The 20875-nt window shown below is 47.3% G+C and overlaps 4 protein-coding genes across 4 annotated transcripts; all 4 read left to right on the plus strand.

The window, feature by feature from the left end:
* Positions 1-704: 704 nt before the first annotated feature.
* Positions 705-2163, plus strand: PENARI_c023G03162 (uncharacterized protein; the record flags this gene model as incomplete). The annotated part of the gene is made up of 4 exons (XM_022635516.1): positions 705-858; positions 908-1005; positions 1055-1315; positions 1372-2163. 4 exons carry the CDS (start codon positions 705-707, stop codon positions 2161-2163), a joined length of 1305 nt encoding a protein of 434 aa, XP_022484587.1.
* Positions 2164-11005: 8842 nt separating this feature from the next.
* PENARI_c023G04016 (uncharacterized protein) lies at positions 11006-14897 on the plus strand (the record flags this gene model as incomplete). Its single annotated transcript, XM_022635526.1, has 3 exons — positions 11006-11296; positions 11351-12020; positions 12577-14897. 3 exons carry the CDS (start codon positions 11006-11008, stop codon positions 14895-14897), a joined length of 3282 nt encoding a protein of 1093 aa, XP_022484671.1.
* Positions 14898-16936: 2039 nt separating this feature from the next.
* PENARI_c023G04870 (uncharacterized protein) lies at positions 16937-17552 on the plus strand (the record flags this gene model as incomplete). Its single annotated transcript, XM_022635535.1, has 2 exons — positions 16937-17311; positions 17529-17552. 2 exons carry the CDS (start codon positions 16937-16939, stop codon positions 17550-17552), a joined length of 399 nt encoding a protein of 132 aa, XP_022484630.1.
* Positions 17553-18633: 1081 nt separating this feature from the next.
* On the plus strand, positions 18634-20369 carry PENARI_c023G02914 (uncharacterized protein; the record flags this gene model as incomplete). Its single annotated transcript, XM_022635510.1, has 2 exons — positions 18634-18951; positions 20196-20369. Coding segments are annotated over 2 exons (492 nt in total), but the record flags the coding sequence as incomplete, so codon positions are not given.
* Positions 20370-20875: the final 506 nt, after the last annotated feature.

Raw genomic sequence — 20875 nt, forward strand, 5'->3', positions numbered from 1 at the left:
ATTTGTAGACTTTGACATTATCGCCCCGTAGTGCATGACTATTTCCATTTTATTCCCTGGACGACAGATATGACGCAAATTACTGATGGGGTAGGGTAGTCAGAAAACGAGGGCAGGCCAAACATGACCGATAGACTAGCCATCACGGAATAAATGGCCCTGTGGGGTCCGTCTATTTTGGGTATAGTCTAGTTTTGTGCTGGCCAAATCAGAGGGTGCTTACTTGAGGCTTAGTAAGGAATCACCTAGTACGCCTAAGCACTCACTGAGCACTCACTGAGCCGACATTGAGCACGACTGAGCACATCACTGAGCACAACTGAGCAATCACTGTGCATTAGTCATCGATCACGTGATGGGACTGAGCATGATCCCCGAGTCTGAGCCCGTACTGACGTCTACTCAAGATCCTGAGCATGAGCGCCCTCATAAAGCGGCGGCAGCCTAGATAGGAAATGCCCCACCCTGCAGACTTTATCCTGTCTATATAATAGCATATATTTCAAATAGCAATATGAGCGTAATACTACAGTAACCCCCGGTGATGATCGCCATTTATATGAGTGACGACTTTTCTGCGCCCTGTGGAAGACATCCTCCTTTTGATTCGCCCGCCGTCGACCCACCAGCACCTCAAAATGGTCTTTGACAGTTAAAAGGCTCGAGTCGTTGATATTTCCTGATACTTCCTTTTATTTTCAAAGATGGAACTCGAATCTCGCAATAACAGCACCGATCGAATTGAACCAGATGAACTGGTGCATTCACATGAAGGAAGACAACTCCCACCAGTGGATGGAGGCAAAGATGCATGGATGTTCCTAGTGGCCGGCTTCATCATCGAGGGGTTGACTTGGGGTTGGTATTGAGTTGGCGAATTCTCTGATCTCTACTAACAGATGTCTAGGCTTTGCATTTTCCTACGGTGTTTTTCAGGATTATTATCTTTCAAGTGATGAGTTCCGGAACTCGGGCAACATCGCAGCCATTGGTACTTGTGCATTGGTAATGGAGATGGCTCTATATTCTTGGATTATGTACTAACATGCGACAGGGAATTGCCTATCTTTCGGCTCCTCTCGACTTTGCATTGTTACTAGGAGTGCCTCGCTTCAGGCGACTTGCCACTCCGGTTGGCTTCCTGGTTATGTGTTTAGCCCTTGCATTGAGCTCTTTCTCTACGACGACAACCCACCTCATTCTCTCGCAGGGTGTGGGTTATGGTCTAGGAGCTGGATTGGCCTACTCACCTGTGATTCTGTGGATGGGTGAATGGTTTGTCAAGCGGCGTGGACTTGCTTTTGGGACTATGTGGGTAAGTATACTCCAACCAGCTCAAATTAGGTGAACACCAACTCACCTATACAATAGGCTGGAACAGGTCTGTCTGGTGTTGTATTTCCCATTGTTCTCCAGTGGATGCTGAAAGAGTACGGCTTCCGCACCACTCTGCGCGTCTGGTCTGTTCTACTCATGATTCTCATTGCACCGGTCATCTATTTTGTTAAGCCACGCATTCCGACTTCCTCCCAGACTGCTAGCAAGATCAGGCCTTTCGACCTCAGTTTTATATGGACCAGATCCTTCATGATCTACCAAGTGTGCAACACAGTGGAAGCATTGGGCTTCTTCCTTCCAGCCGTGTTCCTACCAAGTCAAGCTCGATCATTAGGCGTGACCGGTCCGCTGGCATCATTGACTGTCATCTTGTTCAATCTTGCATCCATCGGTGGATGTGTGGTGATGGGAATGCTCGTGGACAAACACCATGCTACGACCTGCATACTCTTGTCTAGCGTTGGGACCGCGCTGTCTGTCTTCCTCATCTGGGGCTTTAGTGTTTCGATCGCGCCTCTGTATGTATTCTGCATTGTTTATGGGCTCTTTGCGGGCTCATTTACTTCCACATGGACCGCGATTACAAGAGAGACACAGAAGAACAACGAGCGAGCAGATATGTCGATGATCTTTGGAATTTTGGAGACCGGTCGCGGGATTGGAAATATTGCCAGTGGATTCTTGAGTGAAGCTTTGATTGCACATGGTGCTTCTACCAGCGCATACGCGTTTGGAAGCACTTATGGTAACATTATCATCTTCACCGGAGTCACGGCTCTATTTGGAGGTGCCTGTGCCCTGGCTCGTCCTTTGAAGCTACTCTAAGAATCCTGACTGCATTGAAAACGAAAAGAATTGGTACCTGGGATCTATTTGGCATGAGTGGCCAGAAGATAGACCGGGAAAAAATTGTTTAGATCAAAACTACTTGAATTATATATCGCCCTTCGGTCTTTCCATCACTAGAAAACGAAAGTACTCTCAAGCGGTAGGTTGCGACTCGAATGGCCCACCCAAACCTTGTACTGGCCCTTTTGAAGAGCCCACTGCTGCGCGGTGACATCCCAACTGCTCAGATCTCTACGTGTCAAGGAGAACGTGACCTTTGCACTCTTCCCACTATCCACAGACACCTTTTCGAACCCACGCAGCTGGCGCACAGGACCGTTAGGAATTCCAACGTACAACTGTGCCACCTCGTCTCCATTAACCGAGCCGGAGTTTTGCACAACAGCAGAGACCTTGACGAGCTCATCCCACAGGTGCGGATTGCCGCCTTCCACAATCTTGGCTGCGGCCGGATACGTTGACCAAGGCGTACCCTTCTTCTGTAATTGAAGACCAGAGTATTTGAAGGTGGTGTACGACAGTCCATATCCGAATTCGAACCGGGGAACAATCCCCTTGGAGTCAAATGCACGATAATCGATAAACTGACCTTCGCTAAAGTCGGACTGTGGGTAGAGCCAGTACTCCCCTTCAGGCTCAGAGGGGTGCAACAGCGATCCATAGTCGCTTGCCTGCTTGGCAACAGTGTATGGCAGCCTGCCGGATGGGTTGGCATGGCCATAAAGGAGGTCAACAATTGAGCGGCCGGTGTCCTGACCAGGCAAGTGGGCGAACATGACTGCCGTGATGTTTTCATTCTCAATCCAGTTGTCGACAACTCGGATTCCCGCGTTGTGGATGACAACTACTGTGTTAGAGCACTTGCCCGCTACGTTGGTGATCAAAGTATCGCTGTACTCATCACTCAACCCAGGACGATCAAAGCCCTCGCTGGCATAGCTGTTGACGAAGACCAGACAGACGTCCGAGGTGGGATCAACGTCGGGGTCCTGAGAATCGAAGTTCCACATGACAGAGCCACCATCGGAGTAAGCCTGACGCTGAATCGCATCGATGGGACTATCCACGTAGGCGGCTGAATTGGCACCTGAGCCTCCTGCAACGTACAAGGTGCTGTTTTGCGTTGCTGGTGTACCCTTGGTATAGCCGAGCGAGACCTCTAGAAAGTCCGGCCCTTTGGCGTCATATCCAAACACAGATACCAGACCAGGTTTACTTAATGGCAGCGCGTTGTTCGTGTTTTTGACCAGAACATGTCCTTCAATGGCTCCCTGCAGTAAAGTGTCCTTCGAAACTGCAGATTTGCCAATCACCTTCTCATGGGCGGCGCCCACATCGGCGGGCATTCCGATGCCTGGATTCGGGATGCCTTTGTCCTGGTTGAGCTGGTACCACGTCGCCATGATACTATTATCCTCGATGTCAGCAATTCAGTTCATGTTGCAACGGAGAAGCAGATTCCATACCGCGTAGCCATGTCATCCAACCTTGAGGCTTCCATTGACCCATTGGAGATTGCAGTTGTTAAATGGTCACCCCACAAGTCTGAGGAGGGCATCACCATGTCTAAGCCAGCATTGGCTCCTGCGATCCCGGCATGCTGAGCACCCCAGTCAGTGACCACATAACCTAGACCATGTTAGTGTGTTGTTACTGAGTGTAACCAGAGATACTAACCCTGGAATCCAAGTTCAGTCTTGAGAAGTCCATTGAGAGTCTTGCTGTTTTGACAGCCGTAGGAGTTGTTGATGCGTTGGTACGAGCACATAATCGACGCACTGCCAGCTAACACAGCATCTTGGAAGGGCCATAGATACAGTTCATGCATGGTCTTGTCATCAATGTTGGAAGATACTGCGGCCATACTCTCACCCTGTGCATTTCTCCCTGGGTTCCGATTTGTTTCTTGCTCATTTGCTATGTAGTGCTGGTGACTGTTAGCTCAAGATGTGAGGGTACGAGGTAACTAAAATTACCTTAGTTGAAGTTCCCACTCCTGATGATTGCACACCATCAACTGTCTCATACACCAGTGCACCAGCCAGATAAGGGTCGGTCGAAAAGCCTTCCCAGTTTCGTCCACTTTCAACAACACGCCCAAGAGGGCCGATAACAGGTCCAAGCAAAAGATTCACGCCCTTTCTGCGGAACTCAGCTCCCATTTGAGCTCCTCTTTGTTTGGCCAGTACCTTGTTCCAGCTTGAATCTGTTGTCAGTTCGATGCAACTGCGAGTTGGGGCAACTGCTTACCTAGCTCCAACATGAATCCCACTAGGCCAGCTACTGACATAGTCGGTTCCTCTCTGTTGTTGCTTAGCTGATGTACTTCAATCTTGAAACTTGGTACTCACCAATCCATTGCCAGCGTCAGAGACACAGAATCCAGGGAATCCCAGGTGATCAATCGGTCCAATATTGCCAGAACACCCATTTTTGACTGAGATGCCCGCTGTCAAATTCACCTTTTCCTCGGGAGTGAGCTTGCCCACAAACTCCTTGGCCTTTTGATAAGCTGAGGCCCACGAACCAGAGCCAGTACCCTCCGCTGAAAAGGTCAAATTAGTATAGATGCTTGTGCTTAATGGACACGGGAGTAACGCACGCGACGGGTAGACTGGGGGAGATTGTCCGTAGAAATAAGTATCACTCGTGATATTCTCAGCGTGTGTGAAGGAGGCAAGTGAAAGGCTAAGCAGAAGGCTCAGGGCACAGGCTTTGTAACCCATCTTTGCAGCTGGATATGTCGCAGAACTTAGGTTTTGTCAGGAGCAAATCCTTCAAATTTATCTAGACCCCGCGGTGGTCCCGAAGAGCACCCGAGCATTGAAAAGATAGACTAAGAACCCCTCAGAATGGATGCGCGTTCACTACTAGTATGCTACCGGGATAATATCGACCGATCCCAAGCTAGTCTCCTCAAGAGAGAGGGGTATGTCTAGTCCGCGAAGTTTAAGCACAAATTGAAGGCTTGCATGAACATCACTACCAAGGCGAGAGCCGGTGCATCTATACACCGAAACGCGTGAAAGTAGCGCGTAGGTGCGCATTCCATAGCAAACATGCCATCTCGGGTATGCCAAATGCCGATCTCGCGCAGGGTGCTGTACGTAGCATAACAGAGTGTCAGTACAATGTCGCAGTGAGCACCAGAAAAGGGAAAAGTAAATAGAATTAACTTCTGTACAAGCTCAACTTCTCTGTACTTGGCGTGTTCCTATGCCGTCGGCACCACCCGCACCCCCGCATTTTCACGTCTCCACATATGGGGAAGTAGATGTGGATGTACCTGAATAGCCTATATAGGGCAATTGGAGTGTATTTGCCGTGGCTCCGAAGCCAGTTTGTGTGGGGTCAATCTGACAATCCAATAGTACCTATATAGACAGGACAATGTCTGCCGGGTGGGGCCTTTTGTTAGGACCCCGCGAGGTCCTAGAGTAGCAGTATGAGTTCGGGAGATAAAGTCTATTGGAAATGTATGTGCAGGTTGCAATAAGAGACTAATTGCTAGTCCTTCATGCGAAGGCCAGCGAGAGCAATAGTTAACTAAGTTAACTTAGCCAGCTAGCTCACGTAATAGCAACCATGCGATCCATGCAGTATCTCAACCCTTACTATTTGTTCACCGAGTGCTCATAGAGCGCTCCCTGAGCACTCATGGTAGCTCAGGGATCAGCTCACCCTTCACTTAGGGTACTCATGGTAGACAATCAGGGACGTCATAATGTTTTGCCTACGATGTTGACCGATTGTAGCCGCTATTTGCAAAAATAGAAAGGTCCTTTTGTTAAGTGCTAGACGCTCCTCCTCCCCCTTAACCCAAGCCTTCTGTTCTAATATTTAAAGAGCCTCTGCCCCCGTCGGAACCCATAGGCTTGCTCACAGCACTTCGTCCAAGACTTGCAAGTACATCGTCAATTTCCAATCCCTAGGTCTCTTCTAGATCTTAGTCATTACGGTTTTCTTTTTCTACTCTTCCTTTTTAATATTATTCTTGTTTTCTCACTACCTAGTTCCTACTCTAATTCATGCTATATCTATTCTTAATACCACTGCGAATAGAAAGAAGCAGGCTTATAGTCCTAAGTATTACGGCGACGTTGTTAACAGCTTAAGAAAGGCATTATCTAAAAACGTGTAAAGAAGGGGTTCTAGTGTTTGCAGGATAGAGCCTGTCAACTAGGTAAGATGAAGTTGCCTGGAAAGCAAGTAGTATATCGGAGGAATACAGAGACTGATTCCTGGAGAACCCCTGGGTTCTCCGGAGCGGACTATTTAATATGGGGGATCAGCGTTAAGATGAGTTTACAAGAATTAAACAGAAACACACCACTAGGAAATCACTACACTGGTCAAGAGGAACATTTTCAATGTGGCTGGAAAGCAGAAAAGTAAAATTTGCGGACAGAAAAAGCTGGGGGCTGGTAATCGAATTCGTTTAGTAACCAAATCGCGTAAAAGAGTCGTGATTCGACGGGGTAGTTAGCCTGATCAATTAATTCTTGGGCATACAATTATTGATCTCAGCCGTTCAAGCAGTCTGGCCCGACAATTCAATGTATCTGGTCATTTTTGAGATCTCAGAGCATTCATTGCAAGACGAGTAAATACAACCAAAGGTCTACGTCAAATTGCGTGGTCAATCATCCTCTGGTACGCGCTGCACACAGCCAAGGCATGAGACAATCGACTTGTCCTGCATAAGTCGACGAGAAGTGAATTTCGAATGCGCCAGGCTGCTTGGAGATTCTCTGATTGTTTGAAGCATCGATATGATCAATCTTCCAGCTCTTTTCCAACTAGATCTATAAATAAACGTGATAAAGCCTTCCGTTGATTACGCTTTGACCCATTCAACGGCACCCATTCAAGACGTTCTTCACCGGTTCGTAAATATTGCTCTCGGTACTCTAACCAGAGTGAATTGTTTGTTGCCGGCCGTGGATAGAATGGCTCGCTTTGCTGAAAGGCTCTGACTGCTCGTTGGACCCCTGCCTCATCCATGGACATCTCTCTATCTCTCTACAAAGATCAAAGTCAAGCACCCACATGCAATGGTCACTAAGTGAATTTAAAATAGTGTCAGCCTTGATTGTCTCACCCCACGGTGGTGCGAGAATATATTCGACCCCCTTTCCGTCAATCCCACCAATCCAATGCATGGTCGCAAGAGCCTCGGCCATTGTGCGCGCGTATTGTTTCATATGTGCATCAGAGACACCGAGCTTTTTCATTTGATTCACATGCAGAGGTATATCTACTTGCGAGTAAATGTGTTGTTCCGGCTCCAAGCGGGTCTTGTGTGGCTGGCTGCAACCGAGGTATGGTCTGATGAAACACTCCTTGTCCTTGACATCCAGCAGAACCGAATCCGGCAGTACTCCCTGGAGGCAATGGCTGTGTATAAGCAGGCGCATCGTATCCTTTGGCAAAGGAAGCACGCGTTCGGTCAGTATGCAATTGCGAGGCGTGCGCGGAGTAGGAAGGCGTTAATTGATCCCGTCCCACCACTTTTGGTTTGCGACTGTGATGAAGTTAAAGCAATCTGGCACTTGGATTTGGATGAACATCGGAAGACTCTGAAAGCTTTGGACAGCTCTTTCATGCATCTGGTAGTCATTATAAAGCGACCGGTTGGTTTCATCGTTTTCGATTTTGAAAGCGGGACCACCTCCCTCTGGCGTCCATGTGGTGCTGCAGGCACCGGCACCGATAATGCTCAGTGTCTGTCCGGCTTGGGTTTGTCTATGAGCACCACTCATGTTTTCATGTGAGTATGTCCGAAGGAACAGTCTCTGGAGGATCGAGGGAAAGTGAGAGTATCAGCATCTGAATGACCGCAGATTCCTAAGAGTCCTTCGAGGGACTGAGCTGCGAGGATTCTCCTTCTAAATTAATCATCACCTGGGCGCGATTGGTGCCACGTAGTTGGAAGTTGATTTTGTCCAACGAAGCAATACCACCGTAATTGGTTCATAAGCCTCTATCATCCAAGTCTGGCGAAATCCTTGCATGACATGGGAACAAATAGGGGTGGAATCGAATAAGGATTTTCTTTATTCGTATTCGAAAACATTTACGGCGTCATAATTCGCATTCAAAAAATTTGAATATTCGAAAAGTATTCGAAAGTCGAGAGCCAGGCATACTGTATAAAACTCAATTCGCCTGGATCCCTACAATAACACCACCGGTCAGATTCGAGCTCCGATAGCGAGAAATAAAGGCTAATGAGGAATGAGGAGTACCCCAAGTACTTCGGCCTAGGTCCCACTTTTCTAATACTGCTCTGGCAGAAACCTCCGAAATTCAATACAATTTAATAGCTAGTATGCCAATCCTTATACTTAAAAAATTAGTTACACTGTGAGGCATAGTTTCTAATGGATACTTAGATATTTCAATATCTAGGCCATCCTTAACGCGTTGAAATATAGCGCACATGTTATAGCGCGTGAAAACGCGAGTTAGCGTACGTACTAATAAAGTAGGCGGTATAAAAAGCGGTCAGACAAAAAGTGGATCATAAAGTACCGAGTACCGGAGGTCAAATACTTTTGTTACACCACTGTACTGTCAATGCCTTCATGACCCACTTCGAACGGATACCACAGAGCGAAACGCAGATCTACGTGGCGGTTACTCATCTAATCTCTTTTGCTCATACCACCTCGTTTATGTGGATAATCCGGATGTGATAAGTGAATCGGGTTAAGGTGAACCGGCTGGTCTTCTCATGGTACGACACCAGTCCAAGTGTCGAAATTCCATCGTGATCGACAATATCAGATACTGTCTGCATATGCTCAAGCTAGTATTATTCCTTTCGAGTATTTAAAGGCTCGACTAATGCGTCCGTTTCTGAGGATTTTGTTGAGGAGCTTCTCCATTACTGTGGAAAGTGCCCGGAGCCGAAGTCTGTCTTAGTCGTGGATAACTTATTTTTGCCTCACGTCGAACGAACGGAGCAGATATGTTCAGTAATTGGTTTGAAGCTAGTGTATTTGCCTGCATATTCTCCTGACCTAAATTCCATTGGGGAACCCTCTGCTGAACTGAAAGCCTTTATTCAGCAGCATTGGCAATCTTACGAAGGTAACCCAGATCAAGGATTCGATAATTTCCTTGAATGGTGCGTTGGCATGGTGGGAGCAAGTGGGAAGGGCGAAGGGTCATTTCTGGCTCGCAGATTTGACGATTAATGAAATATTACACCGCTATTATCATGTCTCATTACTGATTATCTCTAGTTTCAACGTTCTTGGCGAGGTTTTTTACATAGCAAAGGAGGCACCGAGGCAAATAGAGAGTGCTGACGAATAAGGAAAAGACAGAATTTCTGCCCTGGCAGTAGGGACCATGGGCCTAGCAGCGGCTGCCAGAGAAGAAGTGATCAAAAGCGATCAAATTTGATAAACATTCATTACCGTGACAGACAGCGTCTTGTTGAACTCTCCATCACGGCCCCCATTGGTTTGCATTTCTACCACTCAACATGCTTCCTGCAATAATGACCAATCGGAAGGGCTCGATACACGCTGTTAGGGCGTGGAGGGTTCTCTCTGCCCACGAATAGTAAAGGTCAGTCCGCGGCGAAGCCCTACAGGCTTGGAATCGAGGTCACAGGTCTGAGCCCGACCATCGAACCCGCATGGACACTTCTAGAAGGAATATAAGAATGAATTCCCGATTCTCTTAAGTGTTACTCGCGATATTCTCTCTATTCCTATAATAGGCGCCAGAGTTAAATATCTTTTTAATTTAGCACGCGATGTCTACTACTACCGCCGTGGGCGGCTAAATATAAAGATAGTCTAGGATACTATGATATTTCAGTGTAAAGTCTAGTTCGATATTGAACTTAAAGAACTACCTAAGGAGGATATCTCTTTAGATTCTATATAAGAAGTAGACGAATAGAGAGAGGCTGAGCTTACTACGGAGATACCTAAAGCAATTAGCGATAGTGAGGATTCTAAGGATAATAATCCTATCGGACTAATCGAGGAGGAGTTTGTAATAGCGAGTTAGCTCCCTTGTCCTTCTATAGTGGTAAGTGCGTGGAAGCGATAGCGAAGTAAGTTAGTCGATAGTGAATATAAGAGTAGTCCTTATCTCCCTCTTTATAGAGATAAGGGTGGCACTCAAAGGCGCCCTAGGTTAAGAGAAGCAAGGAAGCGTGGCAAACCTAGTGATGATCAATTTATATCGTATTAATGTGAATATAAATATGAATTAATAACTACAATAAGATTTATATGCCTATAAAACCTACTATATACCAGTGTCATTGCTATCTATATATAATCAAATTACTTAAAAATACAGAGCCGAAATGCACAAATATCGTAAGTCACGAGGTCAAGGAATTCTGCTTACTAAAATTGCCCGTGGGCGCCCACGACGCCCATCGCCCGTGGGCGTATAGGGTGGTGCCCGTCCATGGGCATTACCCGCTTACATAAGGCCCGTGGGCAATGCCCACCAGCCCGTCCATGGGCAATGTCGCAGTCTACCTGGCAGGCAGGATTCAGTTTGAGGAAAGGTGAAATGTTATATTTTCTGGCTCCCTCATGGAAATTAGAAATCTATATATGGAACGTTCTAGCGATGTATACAGTGTAGCTTAACAATGAAGGGGATGCGGTGCGATTTATAATCCGGCGGAGTTAGCGGGATTAATATGGAGCTGCGGGGGTGAGTTAGATAAATACCCGTGGATATAAGAATAACCAACTCCAATGTTTGCTATTATCATCAGCAGAAAATACAACATTCATCCACAGCTGTATCCTCTATCTATTTCAAACCATCAATCATGGCTCCCGTCAATCTCATCTGGGGTGGAGGCTCCATCATGGACGAAGAGTCCTATCCCACCCTAGAATCCATCAATGCAGCTCTAGATATCCTGGAAGCCAATGGTGTCAAGACTATCGACACAGCAAGAATCTATATGAATTCCGAGGAGCTTCTAGGTCAGGTCAATGCCAGCTCCCGGTTTGCCATTGATACGAAACACCCGGGCGGGTTCGCTCCCGAAGCAAATTCCCAAGAATTGATCGGTTCAATCGCAAACCAGAGTTTGAATTATCTCCAAACAGACCAGGTATGCATCTAACAATGTGTTACGTGGAAATTCTATCTCTAACAGCATAATTAGGTGGATGTCTACTATATTCACGCACCCGATCGTCGCTTTCCCCTAGAGGAGCTTCTGGCCGGTGTAAACGCCCTCTACAAAGCCGGAAAGTTCAAGCGCTTCGGTCTTTCGAATTACCTAGCCACAGAGGTTGACGAAGTTGTCCGCGTTTGTCGTGAGAAGGGATACGTCCTGCCCAGTGTGTACCAAGGAAACTACTCCGCCGTCGCGCGTCGCGCGGAGACAGAGCTACTCCCAACACTGCGCAAGCACAATATCTCCTTCAATGCATACTCTCCTATTGCAGGTGGATTCTTGACTAAGGACGTCGAGGTGTTGGTTTCTGGTGGTGAGGGTCGATGGGATCCGAAGACAAGTATTGGTGGGATTTACCATACGCTCTATAATAAGAAGAACATGCTCGAGGGGTTGAAGCTTTGGGGTAAGATCTCTAAGGAGTCTGGTATTCCCAAGGTTGAGCTAGCGTATCGGTGGGTGGCGCATAACTCGGCGCTAAGCCGGGAGTCTGGGGATGGGGTTATCTTTGGTACGCGCACTATTGAGCAGCTGATTCAGACCCTTGCAGCGTTTGCGAAGGGTCCTCTTGATTCTGCGATTGCGGCGCAAATTGAGCAGGTTTGGAAGATTGTCGAGGATGATGCGCCTTTGGATAACTTTAATGGTTACCTTAGTAGGCAGTGAAATGAAGAGATGTAGCTGTTGGGAGGTTTCTAATTCAGATGGGACTATCTTCTTGCTTCCTATTATTGTTCTTACTATCTGAAACTTGTTCAGAAATTAATAGTATAGCAGTATCTCATCTCAAATCATCCATTGACTATACAGCATTCGTCCGCACATCTCTATGGGCTATACTAGGGCCTACTACTACTCACAGAACCTAAATGGTGAGCTAGTTAGTCATTTCCAGAAATGTCAAAAGTCCGAGGAAGAAGGGTAACATGCTTCTCAAAAAGGATGAACGAGCAAACTACAGGATCAAAGTGATGAGATGCAACTCAACAGATGTCCACCAGAGGAGATTCCAGATTTCAAGGTCAATAAATACACACGCTCACATCCTCATAATCCACGCACTGGACGAATGTCGTACAGATCATCAGGAGCAGCTCATCAAGAAACTCAATGGTTTCTATCAAAAACGTCATGTGCTGAACCAGGAAAATTGGATAAAGTTTCTTGTTACGAGCCGTCCCTACGATCAGATTCAAGTCAATTTTCAAGAGGTCACAAAGCCATTCCCATATATCCTCTGCAAGGCGAGAATGAGAATGACCAGATTCGCAGGGAGATTGATCTTGTTGTCAGAATAAGAGTGCAAGAGCTGGCTCGAACCTCAAAGCTCTCACGACACATACAGCAGCGGCTGGAGCAACAGCTTCTTCAAATGGAACATCGAACCTATCTTTGGCTATATCTAGCCATTATTGACATGCGAGATACATTTCGAGATAGCCTTCGGCCGGCTGAAGAGTTTATTCGACTGATTCCCCCCACTGTTTCTGCGGCATATGAGAAGATTCTTGCAGCTGTTCCACCTCAACAGACAGATACGGTTGGCAAAATTCTGAAAATCATTGTCGGCGCTCGTCGTCCATTAAGTATTGAAGAAATGGCTATGGCGCTGGGTGTGGCTGTCTCGCCAAATTGCCAATTGGCAAGAGATGCTGGTCTAGATCCAATGGGCTTGGATTCAAAGATACGCCGACTGTGTGGGCTTTTTGTCTTCATCCAAAACTCGAGGATCTGCCTTATTCACCAGACAGCTAAAGAGTTTCTGATTAAAAATGACATTGCTAGCAATGTTCATTCCATATACTCCTTCCACCTAAAAGATGCCCACAACCAACTATCGCAAATCTGTCTCAGATACTTGTTGATGAAAGACTTGGAGGACGATGAGTTTGCCTCCAAATTTGATGTCCAAAACCTACTAAGCTATTCCGCTGAGCACTGGGCTTACCATATACGAAATACTTCACCGTTTAAGGATGAGGAAGTCAATAAGATGTTAGATTGTCTTTATGACACATCTATTAAAAGGTTCATATTTTGGTTTCCGATGTTTTGGAAGAGTGTGATGCATCGTCATGAAAAGCCCAATCTAGATGCTATTCACCTAGCAGCTTTCAATGGACATGAACAAGTTGTCCGACGTTTGATTTCGCTTAACGAAGGGAACACCACGATTGCCGATAGCACAGGATCCAGTGGATTAATTTGGGCTTCACGGAACGGACATGTTGATGTGGTTGAACTGCTATTAAAGAAAGGGAGCAACGTCAACGCCCCGGGGGGTTCTTTTGGAAGTGCCTTGTATGCTGCTTCTTTAAAGGGGCACGGAAACGTTGTGCGGATGCTACTGGATTGGGGTGCAGATGTCAACGCCCTGTGTACAGGGTACAGCAATGCAAAACAGACAGCCTCTCGGGAAAGCTACGAGGAGTTTGCGCAGATCCTCCTTCAAGGTCAAACATACGGAGAAAGGCTACACGTTTCGTCAGCGGCCCACGACAACATCATTCAGGTCCAGCTTCCTGGTAGAGAGAACAGCCATGCTCTGTATGCTGCTTCCTCAAAAGGACATGGAAATATTGTACAAATGCTTTTGCAGCAAGGCGCAAACGTCAATGCTCGTGGTGGCTTGTGTGGTAACGCTCTACAAGTAGCTTGTGCAGAAGGTCATAGCGAGGTAGTACCGATACTCCTGAAATGGGGAAGCAATGCTTATTCTCCAGATGAAATATTTGGCAATCCTCTATACGTTGCCGCTACAAAAGGATACGTTCAGATAGTAAAGCAGCTAATGGACTGGAGAGCTCACATTTACCTTACTGGTGGAGGGTGTCGGGTTGCTCTACTGGCTGCTTGTGCTAAAGGATATAACAAGATTGTGAAAATTTTGCTACAGCACGGAGCCGATGTCAATGCCCAGGGTGGACACTACGGGAATGCGCTACAGGCTGCCTGTTCCGGAGGACACGCACAGGTTGTGCAAGTGCTGCTGGAGCACGGGGTCGATTTCAGTACTCAGGGTGATGGTAATGCGTTGCAGGCTGCCTGTTCTGGAGGACACGCACAGGTTGTGCAAGTGCTGCTGGAGCACGGGGTCGATGTCAATGCCCAGGGTGGATACTACGGCAATGCCCTACAGGCCGCCTATTCTAAAGGACACAACAAGATTGTGCAGGTGTTGTTAGAGCTGGGAGCCGTATTCAATACTCAAGATGGGGGCTACGGCAATACCTTGGTCGCTGCTTGTTCTGAAGGTCACACGGTTGCGGACAACAACGGATGGACACCAGTGGATGTAGCGTCATCAAATGGCTATCTTGAGGTGGCTAAGTCAATTGATCCAAGGTCCGGTGGAGACGAATTCCTGCTGAGTCGTAACGACGTCTATGTTCAGCGAGAAAGGAACGAGAAAACCGAGGACATTTTCCACTGGTCTGTCTCTGTGAGCGTAGCTAACAGTGATGCTGGTACAGACACTGTTAGTTCACCGCGTCCACACCCACAACGTGTTTCCAGGAAAAGGAAACTTTGAATTCGAGCGAGAATTACCGGAGGTCACCCTTTGGAACAAGAAGATTATTTCAAGCTAAAACCCCGCACCAGAGACGCATCCTTTCCTGGGCCCGGGGTATTAGTTCATGAAAGCAGCGACGACCTCAGCGAAGCTGAAGCAAACATTGACACTTACTCCGAGGAGCCCTCAGCCGATGTAGATGAACCTGGCAGATATGATCGCAAGCACCTTCGAAGCCTATTCATCTTTCTCACCCACCATAGATGAGCAAAGTACCCTGGCATGATTCGCCCGCAATGCGACACCTAGATCGCAAGCGATCCAGCCGGACAGCTCTACCGATGCTATGGTAGCTTTTAACAGAGTACGGGATCTCGAAACGGCATCACTCGCAGCAACAATTGATAACAATAACATTATCAATGTTAGAGCATCTTTGGAGAATTTTTCCTTTACCGAACAACCTAAGAAACGCACCAGTTTGTTCAATCGTCAATTTATACAGCTATTTTCAACGCTGAAGCGCCAAGCATCTGGCCTTACCATTGGTCAATCTAATAGCTACCCCGGGCTGCCGCGGCGTGGTATAGAGGACTCACCGGCAAACCCGAGTTACTCGCAACGGAATGGGCTCTTACACCGTCGTCATTCGCGGCCGCCAAGCTTGAGTAACGCACTTCTTTCGATGACCAGCCAAATGACTCGCATCGGGGTCCGGTGATACGACAGTCAAGATCTGGGATCCGGCCACCGGCAGAGTGTGTCAACTCTCCATATCACTTCCCCTGACTTCCTTCAATTCGATAAATTATTTCAACCACCTGCACGCGAGTATGGGTACGTTTGATATACTTTCAATTGCTCCTGTCACACCTTGCCTCATGACTCGATTTCATCGCCCGCGCAATATGGGTAAGGCTTGAGTCATGACTCTTCTGGATAACCTACAATGGAGTCAACCTCCTGTGTTTGCCCGCTGAGTATAGACCGCAAGATTCTTTTCGATTCGCTATGTCAGCAGCAAATTTGGGGATCGGCTGTTCATCAGGTCACATCAAATTTCTCGCGCTCACAGAAAGGAGCCCCATAATTGCCCGTTGATTAGCATTTATATTGCCTCAAATGTTACATAAATAGCCCATAAGATTCCACTGTTCAGTAATCGTCTTTAACAGTTATATATATAGGTCCATATTAAAAGGACCCCCGTTCTTAGCATTTGGACCCGGTCAACGCGCGCTATACCCCATTAGGCACTAGCTGAGTATTTGTATTTCCAATGCTGATTCTTAGCAAATACGGGTGTCCGAGAACGGGCGGTCTAGGATAAACTATGCGGACGCTCAACTAGAACGTCTTTATGGAATAGGGGCGAATCTGAAACATTGGTTGCCAGTGATTTGAATTCTGGGTGAGAGAGAGATCGAGTACAATACGTCACAAAACAGGTGCGATCACCTACACACTTCGATTGATTCTCCAGCCCCAACGCCAAGAGACACTACACTAGCCTACACTCGATCTGGCTTGCTTCATGCTCACCGCCCTCTATTACCTTCTTTCGTTGTGTCCGTCTTTATCTACCTCGTGCATGGCGAACTTGATTCTCGTTTATGTTTCTCTATGGATCCTACTCACAACTGCCATTTCTATTATATCGAGGCAGCGTTGTTCTTGTTCTAAATTTAGAAGCTTGCTTTTTCGGACAAAATGATGCTATCGAGCGGCTGTGCAGAAAGATTCTAGCTAAGCCCCCTTAGTGGCTATGCAGATCTATCGTATTAACGCACGTCGGAGCACAGGTTTAGATCAGAAGGTTTGTCATAAGCGACTGTTTTCCTGTATTCGAGGGTCAAATCTGCGAAGCTAAGCGTCCCTCTATTGATCCAAATATTTATACCCTTGGTTCCTAGCTACAGTCAACCCTCCTATACTTTCTTGAGATGCTCTTACACAACGATACAAACGCTGGTACAAGTGGTTATGCCTCAATCGAAAACCGAAATCCTCGGCGAAAGGAGCTTGTATTTGCGCGCACGGGACCGATGCGCATCAACATGAGGGTTTTCTCAAAGCAAGACGATCAGAATACTCTTTACTCGATACACATCTCAGGTCTGTTCAGCGACATTACAGATATCGAAATGCACGCAGGCGCCGAGAAAGGCTACCAGGAACTTGGCAGCTGTCGCTTCAACAAATTCCGCACATCTCAAATCCAATTTCGCCTAAATGACGAACACCCATCAAAGATGCTATCAGTGCAAGATCACGCCTACTACCGCTGGACTATGGATGCCTCTCACCGTGTCGATGGGATACTGCAGAAATCAAAGCAGCATTTTGTCTGGAAAAGAGCCGCGCAGAGTGCAAGCATCTCAAATACCACGGGCGTGCTAGACTTAGAATTATGTGATGCCGACAACCTTCAAGTATGTGCTGTATACAATGGAGCCACACCTGGATCAGGGAAGGGAGGAAGGTTGCAATTTCAAGATGACCTAGGTGAATCTGGGGAGATAGGGGTGGTGTTGACACTTTCTGCGTTAATAGAGAAGGAGAGACAGAAGAGAGGTCGGAAAGGAAACTTTAGCACAGGCATGTTAGCTTATTAGCCTTCAATCCAAGCTGACTATCCAATACTTGTAGGGAAAGCTCAATCTATATTTATAAGCCAAATCATCTTACCCATACCTACATATTTTGAAGGCAATTCTCCCAACCAAATCGCAACTGAGTTAATGACATAAGCTTTCTAGGTCTAGCTGAACATGCATCTCTTCTAAGCACTGGTTTTCACATATACTATACCTCGGCAAAGCACTCGTACACGGCAAGCGCTTCGGTGCGTATCCGCCGGGGTGGAGGCGCTTCTACATAAAACGGGCTGTGTGGCATCTGGTTAACGTGGCCGCTAAATAGATAATACCTCAAGTCTTGCTTACCGTCGTAGAAAGTTTGAAGCTACGCAGAAATTGTGATGTCACTAGGCTAAGCAAGTATAGCCTGATAAGGGTTCACCCCTTACTTAGCACACACATACATAACCCGTGTCCTCTAGTTCACGACAGAATTGATTAACTTGCTGCAATTTGTTGAGATCACATGACCTGGTTGGTCATACGACCCTGGATGGTCCTGAGAGTAGTTGGATGGGTCGGAGCTTCTCTCCTTCCCTGTGCTTTCTCCACCAATAATATTGACCTATTATTGCTTCCTTCTCCCTTTGTCTAGAATTATCCAGGCGCTTAATCATCTTCTCGTATCTCTATGGGATGAAGCTGCGGCCACGATATCCCGAAGCGTCTTTCCCATTTCGGCGAGATCTGCCCTTCGTCTCTTGGTCTCTTCCCCCGAAGCTTGGACAGGGATTTCGAGTTTGGGGTTTGCTGACATATGCGAAGTCTGCAGCTTTGAAGGGTCTTCATCATGCAAACAAACCCAATCACATGCACTAGCGCAGATATCCCGTAGTACAGACGGTGCAATGTCAACCAACGGCCTTTCTTCGGCGTCTTTGGCGTCCTGGTTCCCCGGACGACGGTGTCTAATCACATTGGCCAGATCGACTGCTTCGAGCGCAACCCTGTGACTCGAGTACATTGCACGGCGGACAGGAATCTGTCTGCTAGCAGGTATAGTAGATTCCCTAACAGCGGGGTGTTCCACTGGGGACTCAGCCTCTCTGCCCACTGATCGCCGCAAATCCGAGGGCCCCAGTCAATAGATTGATTTTGATACAGCATTTGCCAAAATGTCGAATTCCAGTCATACATGCGCCGAGCCGCCTGGAGGCTCTCGTGTTATGGATACTCCCGCAGCACTGTTTGCATCCGTAGCAAACTTCTCTGCCAGTTCGTCCCCAAACCACCGTCACTTCGTTCAGGGCCAAACTACTGTGGTATACCAAGCAGGTCTGGATACCCAGGTTCTACCTGATTTCGACCGTACTATTGCGGTCTCGACACCGTTACAGGCCCAGAAAAGCAAACAAGAGAGCGAAGAGATAGCCCGCGTCGTCACCAGCAGTCCAGTCGCGCTTGCACATGCTTTTATCCTTCAAATTGTCGAGGTTTCGACTCGTTTGGGGGTCATTACGGCCTCCAACAGCAGCCTATCGCGGTGCATACCTCCGCCACCACCCCACCAAACAAATTTCGTTCAAACCGGAGGCAGATTATTAGCCCAGCCGATGGAAGTATTTCGGTTCCCCTGACCCTCACCTAGCTGGGTGGGCAGTATTTGTCGATGATATTTCCTAGTCGACGCGCACGGCGAAGCATCAAGAAAGTGAAATCCCAGCGTGTTTGAACATCATGCAACGGAAACAGCCAGGTAGCGCCTGATTGAAGGCATAAAAATGCATGTCGCCTTTGGGGGCTTGCATTGACGAAAACCGCAAATGATCGAATCTATATTGATGGGAGATTCCTAAATGGACCCTATTTTCTTTGACGAATGGAACCCCCCTGCACTTGTGTAGCCCTAACTAGTAAGGCATCGTAAGTGTATTTCACTACACATGCAAAAAGCATGAATTTCTTAGTATTCCAACCTCACCTTCAATTTATGTAGGTCCTAACCCTCTGCCTTTTAGAACCCTATATAAATAGAGAAATCAGCCTATACGGCGGCTAGCTAGCCATTTTATATCGAACGTTTTTAGAAATGTTATATCAAAAGTGACGAAATAGTTGGATAGAATTAGATAAAGATAAAGCTGTCTTACGCTTCCTATGTCGATTAGATTAGGAATTCTCGTCCTAAGACGTAGAAGTTATCGCCGGCGACGCTTAGGCCGTAGAAGTGGATATTGAGGTGATCATGAAACCGCTAGTCCTCAGTGTAGGGCCAGAAAAGAGTCAAGCCGATTCCGAGAACTAGACCTACGTCAGACAGATCTGCCATCTATTGTGATATCTCAACGGAACTTATTCACCGCACGGTCACCTCGCCATCACCATCTTGTTAGACGATGCATGTGCATTTGCCACGCAGACTTGTAATTGTATATTTTTTTTTTTAGCTATTTTGACCAGATTTTAAACCGGTCATGCTTCGTGCCCTTGTGGGCCATTAGGGCCATTCCGCCACTCAATTCCCGTGTCTAGAGTACACCACTACTAATGACCTCGAGTCAGATCTGTGAGGCTAAGGTCCGGGGTTGTCAGAATTGGTGAGTGGGAGGGCAGTCTAGTTTGTGAACGCTTTCGGGAGATGGCCCTGACGAATGTATAGCGCTACTGTTCTGGCCCTTATGGCCTTGCAACGCCTTCATCGCCTCCGTGATTCCCCCTCTGACATGCGTCAATTCAGTCTCTAGCCGACTGGCTCGGTGTGAGCTGGCGTCAAGCTCACTCTGAAGCCCACGGGACTTTGTCTGGAATCGACCGCTATCGCTGCGCGTGTCGCCCAGCCGGACCCGAGTACGGCGGAGCTCATCCCCAGCTCGCGGTTCGCGCCTCCCAGCTGGCGGATCTTTGCTATAATGTCTGTTGGTCATATGACAGGAGGCGGCAGCGGGCGAAGGGTCACAGCGACAGCACATGTAAATACAAGCCTTGTACTAGGAAGCACTCGGCACACAATCACATCAATTTTATCTTCAGCGTCTTGGGATTTCAAGTACCCGATCGATATAGCAATCAATGAGGTCACCCCATAATAGCATTCGAAATCAAATTCCCTAGCCAACACTCACAGATTGTTCACAAATTATTTCTTCGTCAACAGGAAAAGAAATAGATCTATGTAAAGCTCTGTCACGCTGTCGCTGGGTATAGAAGAGACTTTTTTGGCCGTGATAGCACCCCTCCCATAGTGGACACCGCGCCAGTAGATAACGTTCCATCATCAGTAGAGGGCGGGCGTTCTTCCTGTATTGTTGATATAGGGTCCAGTATTGTAGTGCCTGTTTCAAAGGGAATCCTATTCTCACTCGGCAGGCTGCAAGCCGAGCGTCGGGGTTGTTTTGCCGGATCGAAGCGACGATAGGG

Source organism: Penicillium arizonense (assembly GCF_001773325.1).
Source record: "Penicillium arizonense strain CBS 141311 chromosome Unknown PENARI_contig023, whole genome shotgun sequence".
NCBI lineage: Eukaryota > Fungi > Ascomycota > Eurotiomycetes > Eurotiales > Aspergillaceae > Penicillium > Penicillium arizonense.